Source organism: Sarcophilus harrisii, chromosome 4 (assembly GCF_902635505.1).
Source record: "Sarcophilus harrisii chromosome 4, mSarHar1.11, whole genome shotgun sequence".
NCBI classification, from domain to species: Eukaryota; Metazoa; Chordata; class Mammalia; order Dasyuromorphia; family Dasyuridae; genus Sarcophilus; species Sarcophilus harrisii.
In genome coordinates this window covers 41,558,331-41,577,298 of record NC_045429.1, presented here as the reverse complement: position 1 = coordinate 41,577,298, position 18,968 = coordinate 41,558,331, and the positions used below count along the sequence as shown (strand labels likewise).

The 18,968-nt window shown below is 35.4% G+C and overlaps 1 protein-coding gene across 4 annotated transcripts in view; it reads left to right on the top strand.

The window, feature by feature from the left end:
• PRKACB (protein kinase cAMP-activated catalytic subunit beta) overlaps positions 1-18,968 on the top strand; it is a 32,660-nt gene that overhangs the window by 12,263 nt on the left and 1,429 nt on the right. For 2 of the 4 annotated variants that reach the window (XM_031936749.1, XM_031936750.1), the window contains 7 exons: positions 3,585-3,656; positions 10,610-10,708; positions 11,729-11,811; positions 12,290-12,416; positions 12,544-12,639; positions 17,802-17,924; positions 18,338-18,502. In XM_031936749.1, coding sequence (XP_031792609.1) covers positions 3,585-3,656; positions 10,610-10,708; positions 11,729-11,811; positions 12,290-12,416; positions 12,544-12,639; positions 17,802-17,924; positions 18,338-18,502 — 765 coding nt within the window. The remainder of the gene's footprint in view (positions 1-3,584; positions 3,657-10,609; positions 10,709-11,728; positions 11,812-12,289; positions 12,417-12,543; positions 12,640-17,801; positions 17,925-18,337; positions 18,503-18,968) is intronic. The other 2 variants (XM_023501708.2, XM_031936751.1) reach the window with 1 other exon arrangement.

Here is an 18,968-nt window from a genome sequence, read left to right as displayed (position 1 = left end):
CTATTACAACATGAAAGGTTACAGCTTGTGTGTGTGGTTTTGTCTGCCAAAATAGTCAATTTAAGAAAAATGTTTAGATAAATGTGTCTTAATGTCAGTAATATGTTAAACTATATAGCTAATTTTACATTTATTTTTGGTTATAACAGCTCATGAAATCCTCTGTTAAGTCATGGAGGGATTGTGATTTGTATTTGTGGAGGGAATATCCTCAATGGGAAAATCCAGATCTTTAGAAGTACTAAAATATACTCTGTTTTAAAAAGGCAGGGAAATGTGTTTTTTTTAAGCATTTGAGAAGTTTTTTTTTTTCATTTAAAATTGTCAATGTATTAAATCTTTTGGGGACATAAAGCAGAGGTGAAACTTGAGTAGTATGGAAAATGTGAAACAACCATGTTATGTGTGAAAAGTACATTTTTGTTCAATGTTGTCCTGTAAATGGAGACTACGATCTTATTGGTAAGCAATGTCTATTCTTTGGCAATGACTAGAATAGAATATTAGAATGCTAGATCTAAAAGGTATCTTATAGATCATATATAAGTCCAACAGTTTTGTATTTACAAAGGAGAATCTGAGGCTAAAAGATTCCAAGTGATTTGCCAGTAGCAGAGCGAGGACTAAATGCAGGTCACCAACTCTGAATCCAAATCCTTTTTCACTTTATTATACTACTTTAATCATTCAAGGAGCTATGAACTCAGTGGTGGGAATATTCTCCCCACTCATGAAGAATCCCCTCCAGAAACTACTTTTTTTCTGGATGGGTTAGGGGAAGGGGTCCGGAGTCATGGTTTTATAAGTATGGGGAACTTCTGATGTGGAAACCCCCTCCAATGATGCAGATTGCAACTCACCTGAAGCTTATACTCAAAGAAAGTTGCTTGGGACACTGAGAGGTAAGTGATTTGTCCGTGATTACCCAGCTAGTATATATCAGAAGTAGTACTTAAATTCTGGTCCTTTGCAGTAGATCAGAAGAATCACTTGAAGTCAAGACCTCTGATACTGAGACACAATGCTAAATAATTGCTGCCAAAATTTACAAAAAGTCTCAGACTACTCATAATGATATGATTGCTTTGTTAAATTTGATGAAATTTTTTTCAGATTTATTTGTCAGTGTCATATAATCTCAGAGATGAAATGGAACTGAGTTGAACCCTTAGTTCTGCTTCAAAATTCCACTTAAAGACCTCAGTGGCAAAAAAGTCATTACTTAACAAGGAGGCCATTCCGTTTTTTGAAAGCTATAATTGTTAGGAAGTTTCTTTTTACAGAATCAAAATTTGGCTCCCTGTGACTTGAACTCCTTGGTCATTTCTCCAGGGCCCATTAGGACAGGCTCAATCCCTTTTATATATGACCACACTTCAAGTGTTTGAACAATATATCACAATTTCTTCCCTTTAGACTTTTCTTCCATAGGCTAAACATTTCCACTGAATCTTCTTGGAGAAAAGCAAGGTTCTTTCAGAGGCTTTGCTTTATTAATCAAGTCTATTTGTGAATTTTATGACTGAGGTCCTTCCTAATCCTCAAATTCTATGATTTGGTGAGTTCTCAAAATGATACTTAAGGATAGAAGAAGAAATCTTGAAGGAAAAATGACAATAACTAGTGTTTTGAAAAAAGATGTTGGTTGTGATTCCTGAAAGAGAACTCTTTCAACTTAGCTGATGAGGAATATAATTTGATATCATCTGACCCTCATATAGAAACTGGTCTGTTTCATATTATATGGAACTGGGACAGAATAATACAAAAATAGTGATTTATTCTCATAAAAGATTCCAGATTGATATGAGTTTTTTCTATTTCTTTTATTCTTTTAGTCTTAATTTTTCAGTCTAGATTTGGATATATGTTTCATCTGGCTAAAGTTCAAATTGATTAAGTTGATGATTTGATGATATTGCTACTTTTTCCTTTTGGAAAAATTTATGGTAGTTCATTGTCAAGATTATTCAAAACATTTGAGCTGGTTTCCTTTTAAATGTCATTGGATATTGGTTGTTTTTTTCTTAATGTTAGTTTGCATTAGGCAAATGACTGGAAATTGGGGGATTTTAGAATCATTTTCCTAACTTTCATTAGATTACTGAAGAGATATGCCTTTCTTTATATAATAGATGGGATTTTCTAAAATATTGCATAAATGGAATTATATTTTCAGTAAAATTGGGAACTCAATATATATAAGTAATTAATTCTCATGGGGAATCCTTTTATAAACAGCTAGCAAGCTCCCCTTAAATTGATGTATTTTGAAAATCTAGCCCTTCATATATTTGACTTTGTCATCCTAGGAGGGTGACAATCTTATATTACTTTAAGAGGGGAATGAATAGTATAACAAATATTAGCCTGTTTGTGTCTAAAGAAAAAACTGCATTTGTTTTTTAATTTGATTTGTGATTTCATTCATTTGGGGAACTCCAGTTAGGCATTTTTCTTTACCAATGTAAATCAGTACCTCTTCTGCAATTTTAAGAATTGCCTCAAGGCCCCAAGAAGTAAGTGACTTACCTCTAGCCACATAGCTAATAGATATCAAAGTCTTCCTGATTCCAAGGTGAGGACCCTCTAACCAGTACGCTAAAACTTAGACTTAAATTGATGTCATTTAGAATTTGTAGGCTTATATATTGAAAGGCCCTCTTTACATGTTCAGCTCAGTAATAACACATATATCTGCCTTCGTGGTCCAAAGCAGAAAGCATAGTTTATATGAGAAACCATAAATGGAAAAGCTCCTCTTTGGATGCTTCTCTTTTTGTTCAACAAATTCTGCCCACTGGGCACTTAGAGTAAACAGGATTTCTGTAGTTTTCTTATCCAAACACTCAGGGTGGAACCTTGTGTTAGCTGTCTTTGGCAGAATTCCAGTAACCCTCTGAAATAAAAAGAAACTGAATGACTTCAAGTCCATTAGCCCAGGGAAAAGCCAAGTTCTAGTACCACAATCTTATGAATTTTGGCTTCTAAGAGTCATAGACATGAAGAATCCATTTATGGACAGTTGGCAATGTGTAGACCGTTAACATCATTACCATGGGGAATTTGCAAAGAGATTGAAAAAATTTCAGATTAACTGGAGACATGGAACACACACTCAAGTATTTTCATGTATATTCTGAGTCTCCACTAAAAATCCTATTCTGATGCTACTTCATACTGAGGAGTTGAAGTTGGGTTCCTAAATACATTGCCAGCAAATCACAAATTCCTCCAGCTTGAAATGTTTCTTAAATAATCAGGAATCATTCTTCAAGGATTAATCTATCTACTGTCCAGCCTCAGTCCCTTCCTGGCTAAGTGATCTCAGGGCAAGAGGCACATTTTCATTGCACTGTCGGCAACTCTGAGACATGTGCTAATCTACACTGGCAAAGAAAATTCTTCCCCGGGAGTTCCCTATACCAGTATAATCACAGTTCTAGACCCCCAAGTCATTCTATCCAGGTCCCCTGCTGTATATTGGTAAAGACTGTAAATGAACATGATTTGCTGTGCCTCTTGTTTGGGTTCACTGTGTGAGGTACCTTTGCATTCTGGTTTGGTTTTTGCTTCCTGGGCAGAAAGAGAAGACTCTGGTAGAGAATACTTGCACTAGACAAGGCAAATGTGCTCCACAAACACAGCAGGAAAAAGTAAGTTAGTTCATTCAAATTTTATTTAAGAATTAAGCTAGAGTATGTTCTTATGAATGTGCCATTTGAGAAGCTTGGAATCCTTACCTTGATATATTTGCTTAATAAATTTATATTTAACCTGAACTTTCCTGGCCAAGAAATGATGTCACTGAAAGTAGAATTCTAAAACACTAATAAGTTTTTGGTGTGTGTGTGCGTGTGTGTGCATGCTTATGTGTTTTTTGAGAGGGAGGGGGGAAAGTGGGAGGGAAAAAGGGAGGGATGGAGGCAAACAGAGAGAGGCTTTTCTGAAGGAGACCATTCCCAAGCATATGTGCTGTTTCACTAACATATGCACATATGTACATGATCTAATATATACCCTTGAAAGTTAAGAAGTTCCCTAGCATGTGCCCAATAAATTGACTTTGATCGTTTTGAAGGTTGTTGTTTTTTTTCCTTTTTGAGGGGAGATTTTTTATTTTGTTATTGACTTCTGTTTTTTACTTGTTTCGTTTTTCTTTTTTTATTGTTGTTTGTTTGTTTGTTTTTATTTATTTCAGGAGTAGGGTCTGGTTCTGTGCAAAGGGGGCTGGATTTGGGAGCAGAGGACTCATACCTCAGCTCTGCTACAATAAAACCCATGTAATGGGCAAGTCACTTAAATCACTGGGCCTCAGTTTTCTCATCTGTAAAATGAGGGGATTGGACTAGATGGATGATCTTTAAGTTCCTTCCAGCTCTAAATCTGTGATCCTATGATTTGATTCTTAAGGAAGACTATTAGAATAAATGAATGAATGGAAAAATCTTTATTAAGTATTTATTGTATGCCTAGTGCTATGTTAAACACACTGGGAATCCAAAGCAAGATAATCTCTGCTCTCAAGAAATTCTAATTGGGTGAAAGGGGGTCAGCTGCAGAGAAGATAGCAAACTCAGGGTTTGAAAGGGTGAATTGCTGGGTCAAATAACCTTGGGGATCTGGAGGACAGAGAATCAGGGCAGATACCCCCGAAAACCAGAAAACCTTAAGATTTTAGTTGTTTCGCTTGAGAAAGACGTGAAATTAAGGGTATGTTTTGTTTGTTTGTTTGTTTTCCTGTATAATGTAAATTGATTCAATTCTGGACTGATTCATCACAGAATTTATTCACTTTAAAGAATTATTCCATTATATTATTTTCACAGAGTAGAAATCAATTCTTCAAAAAAGGAAATTTATGGTGAGGTTATAATTCTAATGTGCATGATCGATAGATAGATAAAACAAGCGGGGTATTCTGAGATTGTCCCAATTACCCTAAGAGTATGCTTAAATAGAAAAATACTAATTACCTGGGGATGTTTAAGATGGAGAAGAAAAGATTTTTTGGAGGGAGGGGGTGGATGTAGCTGTTTTCAAGTAGCTAATGGAATGTTATAAGGAAAAGAGGTTAGATTTTTCCTTTTTGGCTAGAGAATAGAGCTAAAATTAATGGTAGAAGATACTGATAGCTAGAACTAGGCTTGATAGAAGGAAAAACATCCAAAGAATTAATTAGCTCAAAATGGGAATGGGTTTCTTTACCAGTTTTCTTCTCTAATGCAAAAACTATAGGGAATTGGTAGAAAGGGACAGATGGCAAGAAAATACAGATTCAACTGAATTGCAAAAATTTTTATCTGACCAGTGATGCTTATCATTGCTTCAAAACTGGTTTACCTCTGTAGGAGGAGACTTAGAATTAAAAGACCACACAGTCTTTTAGAGATTGATTCAAAGACAAAATTTGCCATTTTATTAAAACTTCAACAAAACAGTCCTCACTAGATTTACTCTAACCTTAAATGTCAACTGCAGGGCTATCAACCTGGACACTCGCTCTCTCTTTCTATGATAGTTTCTTAAGTGGCCACTTCTATGAGCTCCACCATGCAAAATTATCTCCCTTGGCCTACATTTCCTTATCTGTGAATTGAAGAGGTTGGACAAGATAGTCACTGAACAGTCTCTAAGACCTCTTCCAGATGTAATATTTTGTAGCATTTTTTTTTTTTTTTGGCTCTCTCTTTTGCTCTTATCACATTCCAGGGTATATTTTACTCATTTATACACAAATATTACTCGTTTTAGTGTTTGTAAGTTACTTGGAGGCAAGGGCAATTGCCATTTTCATCTTTATATTCTGAGGATTTAATTTAGTGCCTTGCCATGAGTAAATGCCTGGTAATTGTTTGTTGAATTGGTGGAGTCTTTATTTATCCTACTGGTAAAATAGCCAATGGGGTCAGAGAATGAAGCATATCATTATGGCCTGCTTATATCTCCTTTCCCTCCCAAATCCCATCTACTTTGGCTATGTTTGCTATCTGCTAAGAGCTTGGGACCCAGGATGGTAGAGGGAATCAATACCCCCAGGAGGGCGAGTCTATGATGACACAATCATTCAGATGTCCAGGACCCATATCTGATAAGTGGAGTGTTCTGAGATTCTGCCCATTCTCCCTGGAATGTATTTGAGAGCCACAGATATAACAATGGAAAATATATTAAACCATTGAATTCAACAAACATTTTAGGACCTGTTGTATAAAGAGCACTATATAACCCTGGTGTGAAAAGTCAATAGATGAAACTGTGTCCATGCCTTCTTCTGGGCTTGCTTTCATGGGGAGGTATAACTCATAAGGTTCCTGTAACTCAAAATATTTCTTGATAAGTGCATGAGAGATTTGCAAAATGTAGTGATATGGTCAAAGTATAGGGTATCCAGGAAAACTTAAGGAGATATTATTTTCTAAGTTGGTGGGAGATTAGAGTTAGAAGGAATGGCAAAGACCATCTAGTCCATATCTGAACCCAGAGTTTAGTATAGCAAATGCACAATAAGTTGTCTTAAAATTTGGATTTATTAATAGGGCAAATAAAATATACCACTTCATGGGACACAGATTAGGATATTGTGGTCAATATGAAAGAAAGGATGTAGAACATGGAGTTACTCTGACACTTACTGGCTGTGTGACCAATAAGAAAGTCATAAACACCCTAAGCCTATTTCCTCATCCTCAAAGTAGGGATAATAATAGCTGTAGTATCTACAGGGTTATGGACTGTATCAGATGAGAGACTTTTTATGTGAGACTTCTTAACCCTAAAAATTCCATATGAATCTCAGCTATCATTAAGGTTATAGTGATATGTATATGCCATTAGTATGATAGATATACATAAACTGATATATACATATTTTAATGTTATATGTATATACCACTATGAACATAATAATTTTTGTCTTATTCACCATTTTCTAGAAATATTATCCTTCTTTATAGGACTAGAATATGGCTCTACTATAAATTCTATTGTTTATTTCATTGGCTTGTGTACCAATAATAGAACATAATGCTATGATTTTAGAAGGAAGATTAATGTGATGTTAGATATCTAAAAAAATTTCAAAGATTTTTTTAGATGGAAGTGGAATGATTTATTCTATTCTTATTATCTCTATGTAACTTTAGCTATCTGTGTTTTATAGGGTTGGGTTTTATCTAATTTTTCAAAGGGAGACCCTTTTGTATCCCCTCTTTCATAAACAGAAATATCTTAGACTATTTTTAAAAGGTTGTTCTCATGGTCATTGTTGAGAAGCTGTTTTTACTGACCAGAGAGATGTCACACAGCAAGGCAGTGACAGACTTGTGGTTCTTCACATTCTTTGGATTTCAAATTAATTGAGCCCTTGACAGAATTGTACTATTCCCTTTTGTTAAGGAAATATATCATTTAAAAAAATGACTCAAGAAAGGCACTCTATTCCCACCACGTTCTCCTGTAATAACCATAGAGCTGCATGTAATTGTTTCACGGATTTCTAGCACTGTTATTGTCATGGGAACAGCAAATTATTCCTTACCATAGGACCATAATTGTCATTCTATTGTGATTAGAAACTCACAAGTTGCTAGTTCAAAGATAGCCCTTTTTGTGACATTTTAGGGGACTATTAGATCAACTTTAAAATTTTCATTTCAGTTTTTTTAATTTTTAAAGAACTTTTTTCTTTATCTCTAACCTAAATCCTCCTGAAGACAAATCTTAGTTCTTCTGGATCAATAATATTACAAAGATGACTTCTTTGTAATCTAACCACTCATACCCACTAAATACTGCTTCAGCCTTCTCTTTTTTATGCCCATACAATTCCAATTCCTTTCATATGTTTCCACATAAATTGGACAGTTACTATTGTCCACACCCTAATTGCCTGAAACCTTTGCGACTGTTTCTCTTATACCTACGTGGAGCCCAGAAACGAGCACAATTTGGAAATTACTTTTTATCTGTTATATCAGATACCTAAAAATTCCCCAAGCTAAATGTTTGAAAAATATTTCTAAGGACCAAGACCTTTTCAGAGCCTTATAACAGCTAATTTTTCTGCTGTTTCTCTGTCCTGGGTCTAATTTTTTTTTTTTAATTTAAAGTCAAATTCAGCCTTCTTTAAATCTCTTATCAGGATGAAGCCTATCATGTCTGGCTCCATTTAATTTTTTTTTTTTTTTTGGAAGGGGTTTAGTGATAGGAAAAATAAGATGGAGTAAAAGGAATGGGAAGTGTATGCCATTTAAAATTCCAATTATTTTCTTGCATTTTCATTGTAATAAGAACTTTCTTTATGATTTCTACATACAATATTCTTTATTCATATCAGTTCCATTTCTTCTCTAACAACACTAATATATTTGAAATTTATGTTGAACTTGGTTTTTTCCTCTGACTCCATGGTTGACTGGAAGCCTTTGACCAGTGTGGAGAACCATTTTCCAACTAATTCTGCATGTATCTGACAATGCCAGCTTTCTGGTTTATTTTCACTGAGTGTGCTTGCACGCTATTTGATTCTCTTTAACAGACATTTATTAAATTCCTGCTGTATGCAGGGTACTGTGATAAAGACTGAAGAAATAACATTGTTTAAATAAAGTATAACCCTTACCTTCATGGAATTACAGTCTACCAAGGAGATAAAACTCAAACAGATGAACATAATTCTCAACATTACATGATAAGCACATTATAGGAAGATGAAATAAAGTGCTATGGGAGGTTCAAGGGGGAATGCTATTACTGGCAGGAGATAAAGAAGAGTTTCATGGAAAAGATGATATTTCAGTTGGGTCCTGAAAGATTGGTAGGAATGTAATAGCAGAGAAAAGAGGGATACAAGGTAAATAAAGCTCAAAACAACATGACTAAAAAAAGCTCAGCACAGATGACAGAAAGTGGTCTAGTTTAATAGAATGAAGCATGTATAGAGGAGAACAAAAGGAAGCTGGAAAAACTAAGATGTAACTAGATTGTGGAAGAGCTAGAGTGCCAGACAAGAACTTTGAACTTTCCTCACTAAGCAGATGAGGTAGCGATTTGGGAAGAAAGATAGGTTAATTTGAGATATGTTCAGTTTGAATTGCCAGTTGTTCATCTAGTTAATAGATAAATAGTCAAGAAAGACATTGGGTTGGAGATTATGATTTTAAGAATTATTTCCTTAGAGGAACTGGGAGGGTTTGTAGGTGAGTTGGGTAAAGCCATAGGAGTGAATGAATGCCAGGGGAGAGAGAGAAGAGCCAAATAGGACCTAGAAGAATCCTGTAAGGATCCATAAAAAGGTTAAAAGGATAAAAAAGCTAGTAAAGGAGACTAAAATGGAAAATTTAGAAAAATTAGGGAAGAGTAGGAAGAGAGAGTATAACAGAAGGGAGTGATAGTGTCTAATACTGCAGAGAAATTAATTAGGATCAGAGCTGGGGTAGGGAGGGGGGCGTTAAGGATGCCACTGGAAATGTGAAAATACAATTACTATTCCTATAAGAATGTTCCAGTAAGAATGCAGGCCAAATTGCAAAGAATTAGCCAAGAGTGGGATGGTAAAGCAGACGTATCAATATGGACAATTTTGAATCATTAAGCAATGATGGAGAGATAGATGAGAGAGTTAAGTGGATGCAAAAATAGAATGCTCAAAGGAAGGCTTTCTTAGGTTATTAGAAATCTTAGCATTTGAAAATATTTAAGAGACAGAGGATGACTTCAGGAGCAAGGTCTTGGGGAGAAACTAGAGAGAATAGGAAAGCTTCAGTTTACTGTTAAGGATACCACTGTTTCTGTGGCAGAAGGAAGAAGGAATGAGTAGGTGATGAGTCTGACTAATTTAGGCATGGAGGAAGAGTTAAGGCATTCCTGTTGGGAACACTATAAATGCAAGATGCTATTAAAAGAGCAATTTGCAAATGTCTAATTGATGAAAGAGATGGAAGTAGTGGTAGAGGGGGTTTCTAATGACTCTTGCCTTAACCACGCCCCTTACTTGCTCTTTCCATATCCACCACCACTAAGAGCTATACCTTCCACCCACTGCCAGTCACACCCTGGCAGATTGCCACTGAGCATAGAATGGGGCTTGAGAGTGAACACAAGATTTGCCAAGTCATGTAGGAAAGAATCACAAACCTTGCTAAAGTCAAAATAAATTATTTCCTTCCTCACTGTACCAAATCTATCAGGAGGAAGTTTAATTAATCCAATAAGACCTAGTCTTCATAAAGACATGACATTTTTTAGACAATCCTCTCTTTTATTCTATATGGACAAATTGGTCTTTTTTTTCCTTATTCTATTACTCTTCATAATATATATTAAATTGACAAATTATTCAATTTCCACCTCACCATTTTTCATTTATTTAAAAATAGAAACCATTTCAATTTTCAAATCACAACTGATTCTTTTTTTAATCTCCTGTGATCATTTGCTGTCTAATAATTTTGATTTAATTGGTGTTCTTGCTATGATGATAAAATTCTCAAGACTTCCATTAACCCAAGTTTAGCACTATGTGAAAAATCTTCCATTTAAAAACGATTCTATTTCTGCTATTCTGCACATTTGTTCTGAAAATGTTTACATTACACCTCCCCCAAAGGTTGTTAAGCTGAAGCAGATTGAGCATACCTTGAATGAGAAAAGGATCCTTCAGGCTGTGAATTTTCCTTTCCTGGTCAAGCTGGAATATGCTTTCAAGGTAAGTTTTGCTTAAGGTCAAAAAAATATATACAAAATACTAAATGTCAACCAGAAGAGAATATAAAGTAGCAAGTGTTGTACATGGTTAAAACATGGTTTAAAAAAATATAATTTTATGCAGGATTTGAAATTTTTCTAGATTCTCTCTAGATAAATTGGACAAATTGACCAAATTGTTTGTGAAATGTTATTATGAAATTGAATATTTGTATTCATCAAAAGCTATGATATTTTTAGTAATAGTTCATGGATTTATACAAATGTATATATCTCCCCACCTTTCATCTATCTCTTACTCAGTAACATAACATCTTGCTCATTAATTTTTTAATAGTCAACTTAATCCTTGGCTGCCCATATATATAACTCTGGGGCTACAGAAACATTTTTTCTGATAAATTTTGGCATTTTTTTCTTACATTGTTATGGTGGCATTTTCATTATCTAGAATGAAACATGGTTTCATCACAGTAAATTATGAAGTACTATATATCTTTCTGCTAGTTTTGACTCTTATAAATAGTTCTCTGTATCCCCTGAAAAATAAATGAAGAACCAAAAAAAAAAAAAAGTGATCATTTTCTTTTGTCCTATTTCTAAAGTAAAAAATAAATAAATAAATAAATAACCAAATTGCTTTAGTATTTGTTTTCAGGGAAACATAAATAGTTGGACTTAGTTTTCTTGGTCTTTCCCACACATACATGTTAGCATGCAATCATATTTGGGGGCTGTTTAGAATACCCTTAAGTTGAGGTAGGCCCATGGATATTGGGAGCTGAGAAAAACCAGGATGAATTTGTAACAGTTCCCAGAAGAAAGTGGATGAGTGCCCTAATGTTGGGAGCTTGGAGGCCTTCAGTATAGCACTCTATTCCCACATTATTAACCTGTCAAGTAGATTGTAAAAGTGTTCTTTCCTAATGGAAAACAGTATAACCTAAAAATATTTTTCAAGAAACAACTTAGGTTTAGTATTTTTTTTAATGTTACTTAAATTCTTTTCACTTACTCACAGGACAATTCTAACCTGTACATGGTTATGGAATATGTGCCCGGTGGTGAGATGTTTTCCCACCTGAGAAAGATTGGCCGATTCAGGTAATCCAGCTCTTTCTCCCTTCTCCCCTCTATCTTCAGTGAGTGACCATAGTTTTGAAGATATCTCACAAAAAAAACAAATTTGGCTAAATTCAGGAGTACACATTTACCATAAGAGAAACAATATATCACTCTTAAGTCCCTCAAATTTATTCTTTGGGCTCACTTTCTTTTAATCCATTACATAAAAATATTGTTTAAACAAGCAACAAAAAGAAACCAAAGGAAACCAACTCAGTATGCTTTTGATGACCTTAGAAGGGATTAGCAACCCATGACAAGTATATCAAAAGCACTATCTAAAGATGTTTTCCAGTAGCAAAGGAGCAGGTAGACAACCACAATCATCAATTTTTCAGCCTAAATGACATCCTATCATTGAGGAATTTTCATAAATATTAACCATGTTTATTGAATTGAATCATTCCAATAGATATGTGTATATTTATGGAATCTATCATGTTTCCATTCCTTACAGCGAGCCCCATGCCCGCTTCTATGCCTCCCAGATTGTTCTGACTTTTGAGTATCTTCATGCTCTTGACCTGGTCTATCGTGACCTGAAGCCTGAAAATCTTCTGATTGACAAATATGGATACATCCTGGTATGAATTATCAAATTAATATAGAAATTAGTTTTTTTTATCCAGAAAGCATTTATTAGAATTATCATAAGTGATACCCCCAAATAGTAAAAAGATGATTCTTTTTTTCCCCCATTTTATTTAATAGGTCACTGACTTTGGATTCGCCAAAAGGGTGAAGGGCAGAACCTGGACCCTTTGTGGAACCCCTGAATACTTGGCTCCTGAGATCATCCTCAGCAAGGTACATTTTATTATGAAATCTTGTATGGTCAGCAGCCTAACACAATCCATCATCCTGAATTTCTTCAAATCCGGTATAATTTTAAAATTAATTGACAAAAAAGCATTTGCTATGATTTTTCTAGTTCTAACTTACTAATTTAAATCTACAATTTCTGCATTAACTACTAAAAATTTCCTGTTTAGGGCCTCCCATTGCTTCTACAACTTTAGTTAATTGCTACCCTTGTTGTTAAGGAAATAATATAAATAAATCCTTGGTTGTGAAACCAGATGAATAATCCAGTGCTTATTATTTTTAGTAATGGGGAAACCATTGGAAAAAGGTACCCCAAACATAGACATATTGACAAAAGGTCCATATTAGTCACCAGTTCATCCCATTTATTTAAGTTACCAGGTTAAGCTGAAGATATAGACAGCCATTCATGCATGAAACGTTATATTAGGATATCATTCAACACAGTAAGAACCCCACAATTAGGATAAAACTTGCAGATTGACTGGAAGGATTCTAATACACCCAACAGCTCATTGCAGCACGAACATCCAAAAATGATCCTTTTTACTTTCATCTTATTTCCCTTAATTCAAGGTAGCTTAGGCTGTAGGGAGGAGGAAAAGGGATTTGAATAAATCTATTCAATTATATCATACTTGATGACAGAACAAAAGAGCTGGAAAGAGTTCAGCTTGCTACTTGCCAACACAGTCAGGTATTATGCAAGGTGACTGTTGAGAAAGCATCATTGTACAGGATTATTCATTGTGGAGTACTCCCCCAGCTAACCAAACAATGGTATTACAGTGTGGTTCATATTTCGAATGAGTGAGTAGCTTTATCATAAAAATTGTTTCATTATGTTATTTTCTTCGATGAAATTCTACTTAAAATAATCTATTATCATAGTGAATAAGAACTATGATAATATGCTTTACTATGAATGCACATTGTTTTGATATTTTATTTTGAATGCTTATGTTTCTTCATTAATGCTTTAAAAACATAAATTATTTTCTTCTACTTTTTTCATGTTGATATAAATTAAATTATACACCTTAATGTGTGAATTGAAGCCAGTAGAGCATAAATTATGTCAAAGTGACATAATTACTTAAAGAATTTGTGATTTGGTTAGTGCAGGTATTAACCTTCACTAAGGCAGATCACAACCTCTGTATAACTCAGTAGATGGTCTTCGAGAGTTGCTGTGGCCAAAAATTCATCACCATTTCCCAACATGCTGATGACTCCCAACTTAACAAGATTAGTCCTTAGACAAGAGAGACCAGACCTAAATTTTCAAAGCTTTGTGAACTTGATAGGATCTGTGAGCTTATGTCCCCCTGGGCATAACTTTGTCCCCATGTGGCAGTAGTAGAATGGCATTTTAGTGGAACATAAGAGTAAGATGCACTTCAATAAGTGAATGATCATGAGGTCCATATGTAGGTGATTAGGTATCGCCAGTAAACATTTGTTTTCCAAAAATTTCAAATGTGATTAAGTAACCTTGGCACACTGATCCTTCTTAAGTTCTAGTAACTCTGAAGGAGACTCCACAAATTTCCCTGATGCCCCGGAGCTACTGTTTTGTTTGAAGCTCCTGGCAATAATATAGAAGAAAATGGATTGAGGGAGCTCAAAATCTTCATAGCTTACATTTATATAATGCTTTCGAGACACAAAGTGCTTTTGCATATAATTGATAGAATTACAGAGTTGGACCTCTGAGGTCATGTAGTTCAAATGCTACCCAAGCATAAATTCTATCTACAACATCCCCAACAAGTGGTCATCCAGCCCCTGCTTGAAGACCTCCACTGACTGAGAACCATTACCTACAGAAACGGCCAATTCCATTTTTGGGTAGCTCTAATTGTTAGGACGTTGTTCCTTATATTAAGTCAAAATCTGCCTCTCTGTAACTTCCATCCCTTGGTTCTAGTTCTGTCCTCCAGATTCAAGACGGGCAGGTCAGACCCCTAATGGTGGAGACTTGAGATTTTACAATAAAGTAATCATGCACCCTTTGAATCTTCTCTTCTCCAAGCTAAATCCCCAAGTTCCTCCAACCAATCCTCATTTGGCATGCTTTGGAGTTCCGTTACCATCCTGAATGCCCTTTCTGGACCCATTCTAGCTTGTTAATGCCATTCTTAAAATGCAGCACCTAGAACCAGACATAATACTTCAGATGGGCTCCCAAATAAAAGAGAGTGCAGAGAGGCAAAGTATAGAATACCTCCTTCACTCTGGATGCCATTAATGTATAGGATTTCTTAAGCTTTTTTTGGTTTCCTCATCACATTACTGATTCACATGGAGTTTGCAGTATACTAAACCTCAAATTTATTTTTTTCTACATGGACTGCTTTGTAGTCAGGTTGCTCCATCCTATAATTATATAGCTGAATTTTTGAACCTTTTAAAATTTATCCCTGTTAAATTTCATCTTGATAACTTCAGCCCACTATTCAAGTCTACTGAAACCTTTTTGGATCCTGAATCTAATATCTATTGTGTTAGCTAGCTCCAAACCCCAGTTTTATAACATATTCAAATTCAATAAGCCTTCCACTTGTACTTTTATCTGTGTCATTGATACCAAACCAAGCCAAAAAAAAAAAAAAAAAAAAGCCCTGTGTCAATCCTAGAGATACTAAATAGCAGTTGGCCATTTGAGCGCTACTGAATCTATCTCCCTATACAGTGATCCTCAAGGAAATTGCAAAATAACTTTGCCGTCTGCCTTACCCAAATTCAGATATGCAGATATCTGAATATCTAGCATACTCATTTCTAGATTTGACTAAGACAAGTGATAAAGTTCTACTGGTCTAGTAACTCTCTCTAATAATAAAAAGAAATTAGTTTGATATAACATGTTCTTCACAAACCCGTGATAGCTTAGAATGATTATCTCATCTCTTTCTGAGATGTACAAACTGTCCTCTGTTCTAATTGTCAAAAAGAGGAAGATGAATCCTTTAAGCTCTGGGCCAGTGAACTTGACTTTAATTACTCAGGATGTTCTAGAATAATATTGAATTAATGCAAGTCCTGCAGCACACTTATTTGCCAAATTTGCCAAAATTGGTTTGAATCATGATTCAGTAACCACATGGGCAAGTTCATTTGAACCCCATGAGGGTAACTTTAGCAATATCCTCTTTTACCATTTTCTCATTTATCTTGCATTTCATTCACTTGTTAGCTGCATTTGTTTTCCCCTGGCCGGTGTCAAAATCATCAAAAAAAAGGAGCAAAATAAGCACTGAGTAGTTCTGCCTTCTTTCTGCTGTTTGTTATCATTCTCCCTGAGCAGAAGCCCTTATATTTCCATCAATCTACCTCTTGTCTCCCACAAACTAAAAAGCCCTGTTTTTTTTTAGCATTTGTTTTTACAAATCTTAGCCCGAATCAGTCAATAAGTTCTTTGCTACTATTTCAGGAATATTACCCTATTCTTCTTTTTATAACTCTACTATTAATGTAACTAATTTCCATATCTTGGATTTGTCCTTTATAAACGAGATCATCTCTGCACTCCTTATACAAGTCCTCCTTAGCATCCCTCCCTTTTTTTTCCTTGTGATAATTATAGTAATTAATTCTTTCCAAGAAGTAATCTTTTGTTATTGGGCACCAGGATTTCATTCCGAAAAGCCTACAAGTTCTCTTGAATTGACTTCCCTTTTGGCACCTCAGGCCAAAGAATCCTTGCTGTTCTTTTCCAGAATTATTCAAAACATGTTTGCTTTACATATTTGGTTTGGTACAACTGTGCCAGACATTCCTCAATGCCATCTGAAATGGCATTGTTTCTTCCTCCCAAGGTTTCTGTCATTTTCACTTCACCAACATTTTCTTCTTTTTAGGCAGAATCAGATACACATTAGTAGCTCCCATTTTCTCTCTCTTCCACTGCAAAGCTATCAGCAAGGAAAGTCAAAAATTTTCCACTCTTAGCCAAAAAAAAAAAAAAAAAAAAAATCACCTGTAGATTTTCCTTTAAGGTCCAATTCAAATGCTACTCAGTTGTAAAATCTCTTCTTCAATTTTATTTGGGAAAGGAGTGGGAGGAGGAAATCAACATATAAATAAATAAAAGGACTTTGCCAAAGGAAGAAAATCACTGTTGATGGAGATGTAAAGGAGAAGGATTAGGGTAATTCCTACTCCCTCCTCCCCCTCCCCCCAATTCCTGCCTTTTTTTCCCTAGTGTTCTTTATATGCATTCTGTCTTGGTAAAGGGATTATCATTCCTGTATCTTAAATCATGGTCGAGAAAAACAAACTTTCTTTTCCCATCCTTTTCTTAGCCACACATTCACTTCCCAGACATTTTTGAAGTCCTTACTATCAGTTGGTAGTAATCAATTTGCTCCTAAGTCTAGCACTTTCTTCCTATAGTTTTCATAATTCTGAGAAAATCTTCCCAGGTAGTCTCTGATAATATTCATAATGATATGAGTTATCAAAAGAGTAACAGTCCTTGAGTTTGACAGACTCTTGGTAAATCCCTTAAAACACCCAAGATACATATTCTGAGAATGCTAACAACAGCAAAAGTAATTTTTATAAAAGTCTAAAAGAACACTTTATATACCTTCTCTTATTTGCTCCTCATAACAATCTTGTGAGGTAGGTAGGGCATATATTATTATCCTGTTTTCATAGATGAGGAAACTGAGTCTCAGTGAGGCAAAATGACTTTTTCATGGTCATATAGTTAGTAAATGGTGGAGCTGGGACTCAAATTCAAGTCTTTTGACTCCAAATCCATTGGGTTTTTTCCCATTATATCATGCTGCCTTTTAAGAGGTCATTTGGTCCATCTCCCAGCCTGCAGGAGGAACAGCATATTTTTGAGATTGGCTATTGCTGTTCTTTGGTAAACATTTTACAAGTTTCTTTAAAAGCCTGTACCAATTTTTTACCAGCCATTAGTTTCCAAAGTTCTCTCCTTTATTTAACCTGAATTTGTTCTGTTATAGTTTAAACCCATTTCCTCTCCTGCCCTCAATAGTTGCTTAGTAACTGCTATGATACTCTTTCATGTGCTTGAAGATCATTATACAATCATTAACTTCCCCCCAGACTCCCTTTGATTTTAGGAAATGAAACAGTAATTAACCTTCAATACTGGTTTATCTCAGGGATACAACAAGGCCGTGGACTGGTGGGCCCTGGGAGTGCTGATCTATGAGATGACCGCTGGTTATCCTCCCTTCTTTGCTGACCAGCCCATCCAGATCTACGAAAAGATCATTTCCGGAAAGGTGAGCAGAGATGGTTATCCCATTCCTTCCACTCAGCCCCACTCACCATTGATGAATTCCCAAGGTATAATTTAAAAGAAGAATTCACCTTAATAAAAAATTCAGCAAATTCCCAGATCCAGTTGATTGATTGACCAGTCTAGTCAATGAATCTGCCACTGAATCAGTCATGCTCCACCAGTCACTTCATTACTCTGCAATAATACGATGACATGAGGGAATCAGAGAAGGACAATGGGTACTTTTATATTGCAATACTGCATTTGCAGAACACTATTTCAGGGGTAGATTGGAGGTCATCACTGTATGTCTTAATTTATACAACCTATGGGGAAGAAATGTTGGCAAGGGACAAAATCTAGGGAAAAGTATAGAATAGGTATTTCAACATGTGGGTGTCTGTCTGTGTGTAGGTCCGTTTCCCCTCCCACTTCAGCTCCGAACTCAAGGACCTTCTGAGGAACCTGCTCCAGGTTGACCTGACTAAGCGTTTCGGGAACCTGAAGAATGGTGTTGGTGACATCAAGCACCACCGTTGGTTTTCTGCCATTGACTGGATTGCCATTTTTCAGAGAAAAGTAAGCCTACTTCTCTCTTCTCAACTTCAGTAATTGAAAATAAATGATTGATGTTCCAGTTCCAGATAGTAGAGCCCCAAAGTAAACATCCAAATGTAGACTTCACACGATAATTTTTAGAAGTATTTGTCAATTTCATAATACTGATATCATTTGCCCAATAGGATTGCTTCTGGTAAGGGGAATTATTTGTAAACCTTAAGATACTTATGGTTAGGACTAATAATCATTCTGTGTATCGCTTAAGGCACACAGCCTAAATTATTTCTCTCCCTGAGGAAGGAAAAAGATGTGTTCCCTATTTTGACCATAATTTTGAAGTAGTTTTCCTGACACTGCCCTTAATCATTTTCTTATCCCCAAATGATCTTTTTTCAAGCACAGCTCTATGTCAGGCATATGTAAGACATACTTCTTGCTCTCCTAGATTTGGCATTCCCAAATGGATAACATTAATGTAGGCATG